Genomic DNA, 13,562 nt, shown 5'->3' with positions numbered 1-13,562 from the left:
CATCACTGTATATCAATATAGCTAAAATAAACGCAACTATTTTAATGTAAACCCACGCAACCTTTTACGTACCTTTAAAATGTTAATTTTTGCACATGTGTGATGTATTAACATAAAAAGAATCGTGAACAAAACACAAAAAATAATTTAATGACCACTAATTTTTTAACTTTATATATATGTACAGCCCAATATTTCATAGACACCCAAGAATTTTAGGCATAGTTAGAACTATTATTTGATTTAAGGTATTTATTAAATTGGCCTCGATAAAGTCTTTCAAATGCAAAAAATCTGTCGATTTCTCATTCTTTTATTGTGACTATTTTTTTTGGCTCCCTCAGTTAAGAATAATTTGCAACACTCCCAAAAGATTACTAAGATTGATTTTGGTATAGCAATTGATGATAAATCAATTAAGAAAACAAATGTAATCCACATTCAATTTTAAGAGAAATCATTTTAGGTTCCTTTTGAGCTGACGGGCTATATATAAGTATATATTATTTGACATACATATAATTGAATTCAGTTGATTGTCTTGATGAGTCGATGATTCCATCCTTTGTATCCTCGTCACCTTTGACTAAATGAGACAAATCTAAAAACAAAGAAATATTTTTATGAATTATTTAAAGTTTTATTGTATTTCAGCTATAAGTAAACATAATATTTCCTTACTGTTTTTGGGGATATTACGCCTGCAAATCAAAATAATTGGATTATATTTTTGCAAATAAACACTTTATAGCATTAAATTTCTTACTTATCTGATTGTGCAAGTTGAGAATATCGGAAGGAATCTTTGTTTTTCTGAAAAATAAATTATTTTTACGTATATTATGAGTTGTCATATCAGCGGATTCCTTTAATCAAGTTAAGAATATTATTTTTCCATACATGCCCATAACAATGGATGTTTATTACTCTTCATCAGGGGCCCCCATAGAGGGAGGGATAAAGGGGTTGTAGCCCCCTCCCCCCAAGTAAGGAATATTCGCTTTTTAGTAGATAATTTAATATTTTAATTTTTTCCAAAAATTTAATTTATTTATTCCAAAAAAATTAATTTTCTGTCAATACTTATGATACTTTTGATTTTTATTTGTAAGAAAAATTAAAAACCAAGCCCCACCAATATTGAATATTTACTGATTTATGCATACGTGTTGTTGCTAAAATACTTATAATCTTTAAAAGAACACTATGTTCCACAAAATAACTCGCTCTTCTTTGTATTAGTTACTCTAGAGATGTAAAAATTGCTGGAATCTTATCAATATATGTATAATCAAAACGAATAGGATTCCAAATATTACAGGTCTACCAAAATCATTGAGAATTTATAGAGGAACGAAGCTTTTATTGAGAAGGTTGTTATAATATACAACAATTGACGTGATTTTATGCAGCAAAAGTGCCCTCAATAAGCCATGACCAAAATACATCTTAAAAAATATATGTAATTTTCCCATATCTAAGTGTTGGATATTAACAAATATTTCTCCATTTTCTCCAGTTTGGTAGCGCTGCCTATTCATTTGTGACACCAGTGATCTCTGTCAGCAGACATGCCGTTCTTCAGAATTACCTATATTTTTTATATCATTATCTCAGGTGGTGTTTTATGTTGACCATATTTCATCAATTTTTACAACCTTAGTACTTATTGATTATTTTAAAGTATGCTTGAGGGAATTCTATTTTCAATCAGATGGACTTATAGATCTTTCTAAGAGGGATTTTGATAAAGGTATAAAGATTTATACAATATTTGAGCCCCACAAATAAATCAGCAAACCAACTAAATTGGCCGATTTTAGATTAATTGTTAATGGCTATCCATTAATACCTGTATGTTATGCCCCCTCCCCCCTTCTAAAGTTAGTTTCAACAAAATATCGACCAAGAAGTCGGTGTTATTTAACTTCCAAATAGTCATATGATCCCCAGAAACTACGAATCATTCGGGTCTTAATATATGGAATGTACATAAACAAACTTATAACATTGTATAATAATATAGTCCTGATCTACAACATTTCTCTTTTTACAAAATAAGAGGTTTTTGATAAGTTATTTTCAAAAATAAATAACTTGTATTTTTAAGAAATCTCTTATTTTGAAATGAAATAACTTTCTAGATCAGGATTCTAATTGAATCAAAGTATAGAAATAAGTTTCATCTAAATATTTCTTATATAGCAATACAATCATACTCTTTTGTGTGGAGAATCTTTGGCGGGAAAAAGTGCCTTTTGGTTGCTTCTTGTATAATTTGGAGTAGCACCTCCTACTTGATAATACTGCAATGCTGCTGTGTTTGGACTTTGACCTCCTGGGAAGTTTATATCACTTGTGTAATCACTGTCTTCAGAAAAGCCGGCTGAAATAAGTAAAACAAAGAATTTATTAGAGTAGTGGACCTAATTCAAACTATTTTTGATCACGTCAATTTATATTTCACAACAAAAACAATGACACGTATTTTTAGATGGTCAAAACGTTTATTTAATTAGTAATTGCTATAGGTGGTGTGAACAGAGAAAAAAAATTATAACAGCGACAGGAAACAGATTTCCACTATATAGTTATGTACAATTCATTTGGATCCAATATATAGTCACCTTGGATCCATGTGAGATAATATTATTTTCTGGTTTGCTGAAAGCAGAATAATTTGACTATTTATCGATTGAACTGTTGTTTGTGAATTAAAAGTCTTATGTGTTTTATTTCATCCATGAAGTTCTATTTAGATATATGCTTTGTAAAAATTACATCTTGTATACGCAAATTGTACAAGTTATAATATTTTTGGTCGTAAAATGTGTTATATAATTAGAACATGACTCATTTTAATTTCAAACTACTAATTGGAGACATTTGGTTTGATTAAAATTTCTTTTTGTCATGTATTTATGTGTTACTTAACTGTGGCCAATTGAAGCTTATCTAATGTAAATAATATTATTTATTTATTTATTGTACTTCTTGGAAATTTATAGCAAAATGACATTTTTTAACTATTATTCAAAATATTAAAGAATCGGAATTTTTTTGGGATCGTCCCATACCGACCATCCATAATCTTCATCACAAATACTTTAAATAATTCGTCTCATTTTTGAGTTGCAACCTGTAAGCTTGCATATACTAAAAACAGCTTGTACAGAGCGTGTTATGTCGACATAAAAACAATCTTTAAAAAAGAGAGAGAAAATGCCATTTAACTTTTTATTTCATTTATAGATAAAAACAAGTGTTGGGTTTCGACTGGAAATCCTTGACCGGTCTGATATCGTTATATTTTTGGTTGAACAGAACTAATTCGATCTAAAGGAAAATTTTGGTCTAGATTGGTCCAAAGGAAAAATTCGGTCTAGTTCTCTCCTAAAAAAATCAGTCTAGACGAATTTTATAGATATATTGTTTACAACATGGCATTATATGTATTTTCAACTACAATGACGTCATACTAAGTTTAAACAGATGAATTTTAATGCCGTCGTCTCCTGTGGAATACAGAATTAATTCTGAATTTGAGTAGCATCTCTTAAGATGGATGATCAAATTAGAAGTATCTTCCTTCAATTCACTCTCTCACCCTTTGGTCTTAACTTTTGGAAAACATAGAAGTCCACTAAATAATGAAATATTCAAACAAACTGCTGTGCCAGGAAACTGATTTTTATTACTTATTACGTTTTACTCAATTGATTTGTTTGTATAATCGAATGAATAAATTTATATTATATAAATATACTATACAGTATTGTTCTAGAAAATATCGTGTACTGTCGAGACTTTTTTGAAAAAATCAATGACGGTTGATCTAGAAAAAAAAAAAATGGTCTTATAATAAACGAGACAAAAATAATAATAATTAGTACACGGTCTATACCAAAAGATAATTTAAGACCAAACCGAAAAAGAAAGAAAAATATGGACTGGATCAAGCCTCAACACTAATAGTGATCAATATTTATAGTGACGTAGATGAGTTAAGATGCCCAAGAGTTTTAACGATAGTTAAGAACTTTTATTTGAGTTAAAAACTTTGATCGGCCAAATAAAATATCTATATTTTGTGTTCTTTTATTATGACAATCGATTTTGGCTACTTTAAGTGGAATTAGCGGGGACTACAAAGGATTAATCAGAATAATTTGTCATGTAAAATTGTTGATAATTATCGAAGAATTTAAATGTAATCCAGACTTGATTTTGAGAAAAATTATTCTACCTTGATTTTGTATTGACGGGCCACATATACATTAAATAACTTTAATATCTATACATTTTGTTTTTGATTTGTTTATCGATTAGACCAGACTCCAAAACCATCACGCCTTTTATTTATTTCTTTATGAGTATATTACTGTTCACAATTAAGAATAATTATTCATCAGGATGCCTTGGAAGTTCATCATTCATCATTTGTATGTAACAAAACTTATCTAATTAGTTTCTGCTTGCTAAGGAATGAATACATAAAACTTTATGTGTAAAAACACTGAATATCCATTCATAGAAATAATACACATGCTCCAATGGTAATACACAGCATAGTTAAGCGTAGATGTGGTCATTATACATTAAATAATCTCATTTCTCAAATGATTATGCGTTTTTTTTTATCAATAAACTAAACTAAAAATAAAATGATTATGAATTCTATGTATAGGTATACAGTGATTCAAGATTATCTCCAAATATCTCGGAAATCCGTTTTACCTAGATTTATAGGGGTTTTTACATCTTAGAGTAATTCACGGAGCAAATATATTTCTATGGAATTCTTACATTTAATTATTCCAAAACACAAGTTTCCTGTATGCAATTCATTGAATGCATAATAAAAAGCATATCCGACATTTAGTTAGGACAAAGTTTTTCAGTAATGCTCACACAGTACTGACATATTTGAACGTTTAATTTCATGTTTGGCATTCTTATGAATCGAGAAAGTGGAGTGATTTTCAAAAAATTTACAAAAAAGAATTTCGTGTGTTGATTAAACAATTACTTTAGGAAAGGTAAAATACCTCAGGAGATTAAGAAGAAGCTCGATATATATCATAGGCATTTTCGGTCACAACAGTTGATAAGTGTTTTCAAAAATTTTGGAGTGGCCATATGGGCACAAATGACGCTGATCGTTCTGGAAGCCCTGTTGACGTTAATACTCCAGAAATCATTTATAAAATCAACTATATGGTGATGTATGATAGAAGAATGAAGGTACATGAGATTGTTAGTGCTATGAGCATCTCGAGTTGGAACCCTATTTACATTAATTTTGCAACCACAATTGCTGATGTATGAGCTGGTGAAATTGTCGTATGGAAAATGACTTTTTTGTTGGCCAATTGGGGGAGTTTTTCTTTCAACTCGATTTTCATACGGTCCAATAAGGATGAATAATATGAATCCTTTTCCAGATAGTCAATGAGGATTATTCCTTGCGAATCCAAAAGACAGTCGCCATAATCTTTCCGGCCGATTCCTCGATTCAAACGAATATCAAATCGAAGGAAATAGACCGATCTGGCTGAAAGTTGGCGTGTGTTCTTCCATGAGATGCTACTAACTAAACATAACCTCGATACGCGCCAGTAGCGCCATCTCTCGGACTTTAAACGGGCTTTTTACTCGTACATTTGGAATGACATTCGTTGAAGGATAATATGATAATTATATATAGTTAAATATATAGCATACATGCAGTGGAGAAAAAAACAAGAGTGTCCTCGCTGACAAAGAAAAGAACAGACGGTAATTTTTATGATAGGTTTATTTTAAGAGTGTGATACAGGGATGTAGGGTGCAAGAACATTATTTCCTTTTTATAATGCGTGGTAATCAGGCTGTAGAAGTAGTGGCGGGGTGGGTGTGGTTTCATTCAATAGACAAATTTTTAAAGTTTTCAGGGAAATAGAGTCAATTGCTACCATGCGTTGGAGTAGGGAAGAGTGTGCGTTTGCCGTGGAAAATAAATATTGCCATAAATTGGTTTGACCAAATATTTTAGAACATTAAACTAATCGCAATTTTACTATTGAGTTTTTATCGCTGCGTTTTCTGAAATTCAGTTAATTTCGTCAACTGCTAATATTACAAAAAAAAACGATTTGTTCTATTCAATTACACTATAAAATTTGTCAAATTATTTGAACACAGATAAATCTCCGAATAATGATAATATAGAGCTAAAATTAGTGCCATCAGATCCCGTATCATGCAATAATTTCAAATTAAATCGGTTGTCTAAATAAATAATTAGAATCGGATTTGGTTTTGGAAAAACCAACTTTATTAGGTTTTTGCAAAATTATCAATAACAAATTATAAAATACAATATGTTGCCAATTAAATTTTGCACCTTTTTGTACTAGGATAACTATACCTCTATAACTTCTGAACAAAATTGATTTAAAGAGAAATAAAATAATGAAAAAATCACTTGGTATTAAAATACCAAAGTTTGGTATATGGACAATGAGAGATGTATGATTTTCAAAGCCGTTTAATACAAAATTTTAAATGAGTACTATCAGAATGAAACAAAAATAATAATTTTCTGATTTATAAAACTTGGTTTATTGTCTTTTTGTTTTTGTAAAAGTGTTCGAAGGAAGAAAAAGTGGCCTAAGAACACCGTCCCCACCGTCAAGGGTGGGAGGGGGGAAGCTTTATGTTTTGTGGGTGTTTATCTGCTAAGAGGAAAGGATGGTTACACCACTACAAAGGGAGGATAGACCAACTATTCACCCTGTAAATCTTGGGCGACAACCTCCATTCCGGAGGAGAGGGTACTGAAAAAGGGCTGTGGATAAGAAAATCACAAGTAGCTCAAGAAGAAACACATTAAGGTAGTTGAGGGCCCTTGCCAGTCTCTGGACCTCAATCCTATATAAAAATTTCATCAGTGGGCAACCTCACCAAAAGGACAAGGGATTATTTATTCTACTGTATGTATGTATATATTTTATTAAACATTTAAAAAATAAATTATACAAAGATATGTTGGAATTATTCTTTCAGAAGGATATGATACTATCACTACAATCTATCAAAGAATGACCATCATTTCTAAAAGAGCCAAAGTATCAAAAGTTTTTCTTATTCTACTCTTAAAAATGTTATGTTTATCTACATCTTGTCCATTCCTACACATTTTATGGACCTAATCTAAAAAACATGACAAGTTTCTTGACCATTTAGTATGAAAAGAAGATGACGTGCATTTTCAGAAGATCAAATATTTTAAAAGGAAATCATTTTCTATTTCAAAATACAAAGACACATTACACCACAGTGTAAGTCCGCACATCCTTTTTTGGCTTCTTGTACGCCATTTTCTTTTATATTACCTAAAGGATTGAATAATATAAAAAGAAAAAAATAATAAATGTTAAGTAGAAGGTATAAAAGCAAGCTCTAGCCACACACCTCCTATTACTTTCAACTTGAGCTATCTTGTCTCTTGAAAATGGTTATGTTGAACAGCTGAAAGGACATATTTAATTAGTATATAATTTCAGCTGTTGTAGTTACTATAAAAGAACGATAAGGAATATAATTTAATTTATAATTTTGAATATAGTTCCTAAATACAACTATCGAGTAAGCTAATAAAAAATAATAATATACATATATAATGACATCATCAGATCAAATAATGATATCCAATTACTCATTGTTTATTTGTATATATGTACTTGTATGTAAATCCATATATCAAATTATATTGTTCCAGAATTAAGAAAGTGTTGAATGAAACTTATTTGTGTGTTGAATGAATAGTTATTACTTATTAAAGAAAATAAACCATGACAAATAATGGAATATATTTTTAGAATGATTTTTTTATTTTTAGAATTCATTTCCTTTATTAAAAGTCATGAGGAGCCCCATTTTTAAATTTAAAATATGTAAATAAGTACCTTTCAAAATATAGTTATCATTATAATGTTTACCCCCCTTCGGCGCAGGATCATTATGTATATGTACTATTATTAATTATAAAAAAAAGTATTTATGAGAGAAAACATTTCTGGGGATGAAAAGTCTATTTTTTATTTTTGTCAAAAAATTACGAAATCGAAATTTGTGAAGAAAACTGCAAAAAAAAAAAAAATTCCCACCAATTTACTTATAATAAAGATAGATAATAGCATTTATTGGTATTCTAAAGAGAAAAAAAACCTAATTCTGTTTTTGTTTCGTATTTGCAGAAACAAAAAAGTTATGGAGAATAATATCATCGAAAAAATTACTCTCGATAATTGGTTTATTTTTGCAAATAAAATGTTCCCGAAATTGAAAATGCATTTGAATAATTTAAGAAATTTATGTGACATTTCCTTTTAAAAATGGAATACTGATATTTTATGAATAAATTGAAAAGTTATTCAGAAAATGATAAACATTTCAGATAAAAATAAATTTTTATATGTAAAATTTATATGCTAAATAATGTCCCGACAAATTTTTGCAAACTTTATTTTATCTAAGAATCCAATACATTTTTTTGCACTTGAAAAAAAGAAAAAAAAAAACTAACCTGCTATTTTCACAAATTTTTTATGCTGCCGATATTTTTTTTGAATTTTAATCAATTAAGAAAACATCTTTATTCGTATATTTTTTTTTGTTTTTTTGAGCCACCAGTCACTTTTTGATTTATAACTCAACCCATCTAGTCTTCTTGAGCTCCAAAAAACATCCCACCCAAAATCGGCACACCCGTCTTAGCCTAACCAGGTTCAAAAGAGGCAACCATGCAAAATTTCAACCTCCTATGTTCGACGGTGTGAGAACCCATAAAAGACAAATTCACACAAACTCTATTTTATATATATATATATACAGATGACCTTTATACGATTTATTAGACTTAAATTGGTCCCAAATCGATTTGTCCAATAAAATCCGTGAATTTCTTATTCTCTTTTGTGACAATTAATGTTTGCAAGTTTAGTTGTAATTTGTGGCGAGCCCCAATGGAAACATCATAATTGTTTGTGAGTAGAACTTGACGATATTTCTCTCAAGGCTACAAATGTTATCCACATCCAATTTCGTGAAAAGTCATTCTAGTTTGCTTGTGTGTTGACTACCTACAACTGTTTTTACAGATGTTTGTATTGTAAATAAATGAATAATTTCTTTCATTACATCTCTAAAACTAAGATAGTAATTTTTTGAAAAATAAGTTATTGTATCCTTTTTTTCGATGACGCAATATATTTTCTATATTTTAAGTATGTATAAGTAAATAATGACTGGAAGAATGACGTATGAATGTATTTTGTACGTAACGCACTCAAATATATAAAAGATTCCTTCATTCATTTCATCCATAAAGTATGAAGAAAAGATTTAAAAAAAGGACAATGAAGTATTTGCTATTGCAAATTGTATTGAGCCAATAAATCAGTTCTACACAAATACAGTTCTCAATGAAAACATCCCCTAATATTCTTGGTTTTATATAAAAAAATTATACAGTCTTTGTTATAGCAATGCTGTATTTAGCTTTAGGAGGCCTTATTTTTCTACTGCATTATGATAGCCTTTATATAATATGTATAATGTATTTTAGTCTTGCGCTCCGTAGGTTATTGATTTTTGACGAATACAGCTTTTTTTTAAATATATATCTTTGCAATTTCCTTGAAAAATTATGGTTTTTGAATAGATATAAAGATATTCATTGGAAAAGGTTTTAAAATCCTCCACTAAAATAGTGTTTTAGTATATAAACGTTGAACAGAATTACTTTTTTTCGGGTTGTTTATAGGAATTCTTTTGAAAAAAAATCAAAAATTAAATTTTTCGCTAAAACTTATGGCTATTCTCAAAAATTGATGTTTTTTTGAAAAAATTTCAAGAATCTACAGCTTTTCCAAAATAAATTAAATTATTTTGGTCCAATTTCCAAAATTCACAGGCGTTCAAAAAAAAGACATTTTTAAACATAAAATTTTCTGAAAAACAATTTCAAAAACTCATAACTTTTCTTAAAAATTAAATTTATTTGAAAAAAATTCAAAAATTCAGAGATGCATACAAAAAAAATTTCAAAAAAAATACTTTGGGGGAAAAAGTATTAAATAAAAAAAAATTAATATTAAATTTTCTGAAAAAAAATACATAGTTTTTTTCCAGAAAATTAAATATAGGAAACAAATTTAACAAGGAAATTAAATTTCAAATATTAAATTCTTTGGAGAAAAAATTTCAAAATACTTTCAAAATCATAATGCCCACAGACCGGTCCAGGATTTTTTGACCGAACCAATACACTAGTAAATATAAATATTATGAATGAAACTGCTCAGATATGTTACCAGATTTATCCACAGTTCCAACAAAAAGTTGAATTAGTTTTGGAATCAAATTATAGATGACCCTCACCCAACTTCTTAATACATCCTCATAAATGTTTCTCTAAGGGCATATACGAAAGTATTATTTATAAAGCCATTTCTCTTGGTGTTGTAAATTTTGGATAATTGATTTACAATCCATTATAACATATATCTAATGATGAAAATCCAGTGAGAATAGGCATGTTAAACAGAAAGAAACCGAAAATCAAGATGGCAATCCTGACAATTTAAAGCATGTTTTAGAGGAATGACGTTTCATTATATCAACTTCAGAGGAAAAGAAGAAAAAGAGGACATTTGCTACAATTACTCCGACAATGATCTCCAATTCTACCCTAAATCCAAAAGGGCCTTACAATTATAACTTCGTAACAAATCATTTAGAACAATGTTGTTAAAATATTATTGAAAGATATACGTCTAATCTGAAATACTTAATCTTATAAAAATCATGTATCTCGTTTCAACTCGATAATTGTACAGGAATAACTTGAAAAAATCATTTTTTCCCGATATTTTTAAGAGCTTTAAATCATGTAGGACCTTTTTTGGATGATTGAAGACTATTCTCTGATTTATATGAATCAAATGCAGAGTAAAATTTATCCTGCAACACCAAATTCTAAACTTTTTTCACATTTCAGTAGAGTCTAATATGTAGTGTTGTGTCAGTCCATAAATAGGAATGAAGACTACTGTCTCGTCCAGTTCAGTCTTGGTTCGGTCCGGTCCTAAAACTTATAAATTTGGTCCTTGTTGACATCACTCAACTTTTTTTTTTTTTTTTTTAATCGGTTCTAATACTGATATGATAATCTGGAAGATTGGTCCCTAGGACGGATAAACCCTATCCTAAGATTGGACTGGACCGAATAAACAAGGACTTACACAACACTACAGATATATGTACATACCTATTGACTCAGTTTGTTTATTTAATGAATCATAATGTTTCTTTTGTATGTATATACATATATTTCTTTTCATAAATGCCTTTAGGATTCCATTGCAGTCTCATTATATTCATCAAATGCACTTTATACTATCTAAGTGTGATATAAAAAGCTATTTTGTTTAACATTTTGTAATAGTCTAACTTTTCTCATTGTTATAACAATGTTGAATGCCGCATTCTTGAACAAACTATTTCATATAACAACAAGAAAAAATAAATATTCAATACCCTATAAAGTAGTTTTTTTTAAAAATTCCATCCTACTATTTGGGAAACAAAGCATACATAACTGCAAGTGTTTAAAATATGCCCTACCGGTATGTAAAAATAAAAGAAACCGAAAAGGAACGTACTAATCCTCAAGGTTAATACAAATACAAGGTTAATCTATCATGAAATCGGGCTTGCTAGACTGTTTCATTTGATGTACTGTAGCGACAGCTGAGTAAGACAGACATATACGACGTCATAGAGTAAAACAGCGGTACTTTTATAATGACAGTCAAGTCAGGCGATATATAGCTACTCTTGGTAACAGTTAAAAGCGTGGTGGAAGTGAAACATTTGTAGAAAAAGCGTTGCATTGTAATCTTGTATTTCTATTAACCTTGCTAATCCTGTCAATTTGAAGAAAGTTTGGGTGAGAGCAGCTCATCTCTCATTACTTTTTATTAGATCAGTTGTAAGCAGTCGTGAAAGAAAGAAACTAAACAGAAATCCCACTTAGGCTGGAATTAATCCGATATGGATCCTCCATTCTACACTGACTCCAACAAGGACTTACACCTATACATCCCGAGCAAACTCTCCCGAGATACTTTCCGTCTTAAAATGAGCACGCACTCTAGTTATTAAGTCTTAATTAATGGAATTACATAATAATTATAAAAGTTTAAAAAAATAAAAATAAATCGTGTTCAACCATAAAAATTATATACCGCTTTTTAGGACATTTTTGATTTACCTCAATATGTAAATAAGTAGTGACGAGAATCCTTTGCGCATGTTAAAAAAAAAAAAAAACCGAAAATCAACATTGTAACCCTGACAATTTGGAGAATGTTTTGGAGGAGAAAAATAATGATGCTCATGTTACAATCAGCTTATTCAAGAGAAGAAAGAGAAAAGGATATAAACAAGGACATTTGCAAGAGTTACTCCGATGTCGATCACCAATTCTACTTTGAGTACAACAAGGACTTACAATTATAACTCCGGAAGCAAACTTTAGGGCAAGGCTCCGTCCTTTATGAGCACACACGAACGTCACAAACAGGATTTGAATATAATTGAATCCATATAGGATAGGATTTTCACTACACAGGAAAAATTCCTTCTTTATTCTACCAATTACAAAAAAGAGGCCCTCCTAAAAAACACACCATATTTACATCACTGTACATAACCTTGGGCTGCATTTAAAGCGTGTCCACTCATTCGGGTTCGCTTTCTTTGGCGTGCATTTTTCAGTAATGCTCTTTTAAGTGTCATTTAATTATATTTTCATCTCAAATGCGGGAAATTCTGGTCAGATCTAAATATCATAGCAGAGCTTTATTTTCTTTCATACAACAATTTCGAGGAGACATGCACATTTGTGTTTATATCCTACGTAGTATTAAAATAATTTATGTGTGATTGATATACGTCCCCCTTGTACGGATTGTCGATTCAAAAATGCACCAAAAAAGTTACAAATCCAAAATACCAATTATTGTACTAACAGAACGTATATTAAATACGAATTAAAAAGAGGATGAGAGAGTTAATCGTAATATGTATCTTCAATCTTTATTATTGTTGAAAAAGGAACATGGCAAGCCAGCAATGATGACGACATTAAATAAATCACAAGGTCAGACTTTTGAAAAAATTCCTTTATATTGACCAAAATCAGTAGTTTCACATGGTTAATCATATGTTAGATTTTCAAGAGTGTCAATGGGGGGTGCAGGGTTATTACATGCACATCAAATGGACAGAAACAACAACAAATGTTGTATATAAGGAGAATTGAACATAGAAAATTTCCTATTATTTAAGTATAGTTTATAGCATATCCTTTCAGTTTAAAATTTTAACATAAACAAACTAAATAGAAATAAAATCTTTTTAATTGGCTATCTTTAATATATCATTGTTATTTCTCTCTAAAACATTATGTTTCAGACTTTTTGAACTTTGCAAATATTCACGGTAACGGGAAC

The 13,562-nt window shown here is 29.6% G+C and overlaps 1 protein-coding gene across 5 annotated transcripts in view; it reads right to left on the bottom strand.

Annotated features, from left to right (window-relative positions):
• Nucleotides 1-13,562, bottom strand: part of unc-13 — a 66,121-nt gene that overhangs the window by 40,303 nt on the left and 12,256 nt on the right. For all 5 annotated transcript variants that reach the window (XM_071893603.1, XM_040724585.2, XM_071893604.1 and 2 more), the window contains exons 4-7: nt 2,220-2,386; nt 767-813; nt 682-701; nt 517-601 (exon numbers count right to left, since the gene is read on the bottom strand). In XM_071893603.1, coding sequence (XP_071749704.1) covers nt 517-601; nt 682-701; nt 767-813; nt 2,220-2,386 — 319 coding nt within the window. The remainder of the gene's footprint in view (nt 1-516; nt 602-681; nt 702-766; nt 814-2,219; nt 2,387-13,562) is intronic.

The sequence above is a fragment of the Lepeophtheirus salmonis genome, chromosome 14 (genome assembly GCF_016086655.4).
Source record: "Lepeophtheirus salmonis chromosome 14, UVic_Lsal_1.4, whole genome shotgun sequence".
NCBI classification, from domain to species: Eukaryota; Metazoa; Arthropoda; class Copepoda; order Siphonostomatoida; family Caligidae; genus Lepeophtheirus; species Lepeophtheirus salmonis.
The sequence above is the reverse complement of the archived record's forward strand: the minus strand, read 5'-3'. Positions and strand labels throughout refer to the sequence as shown.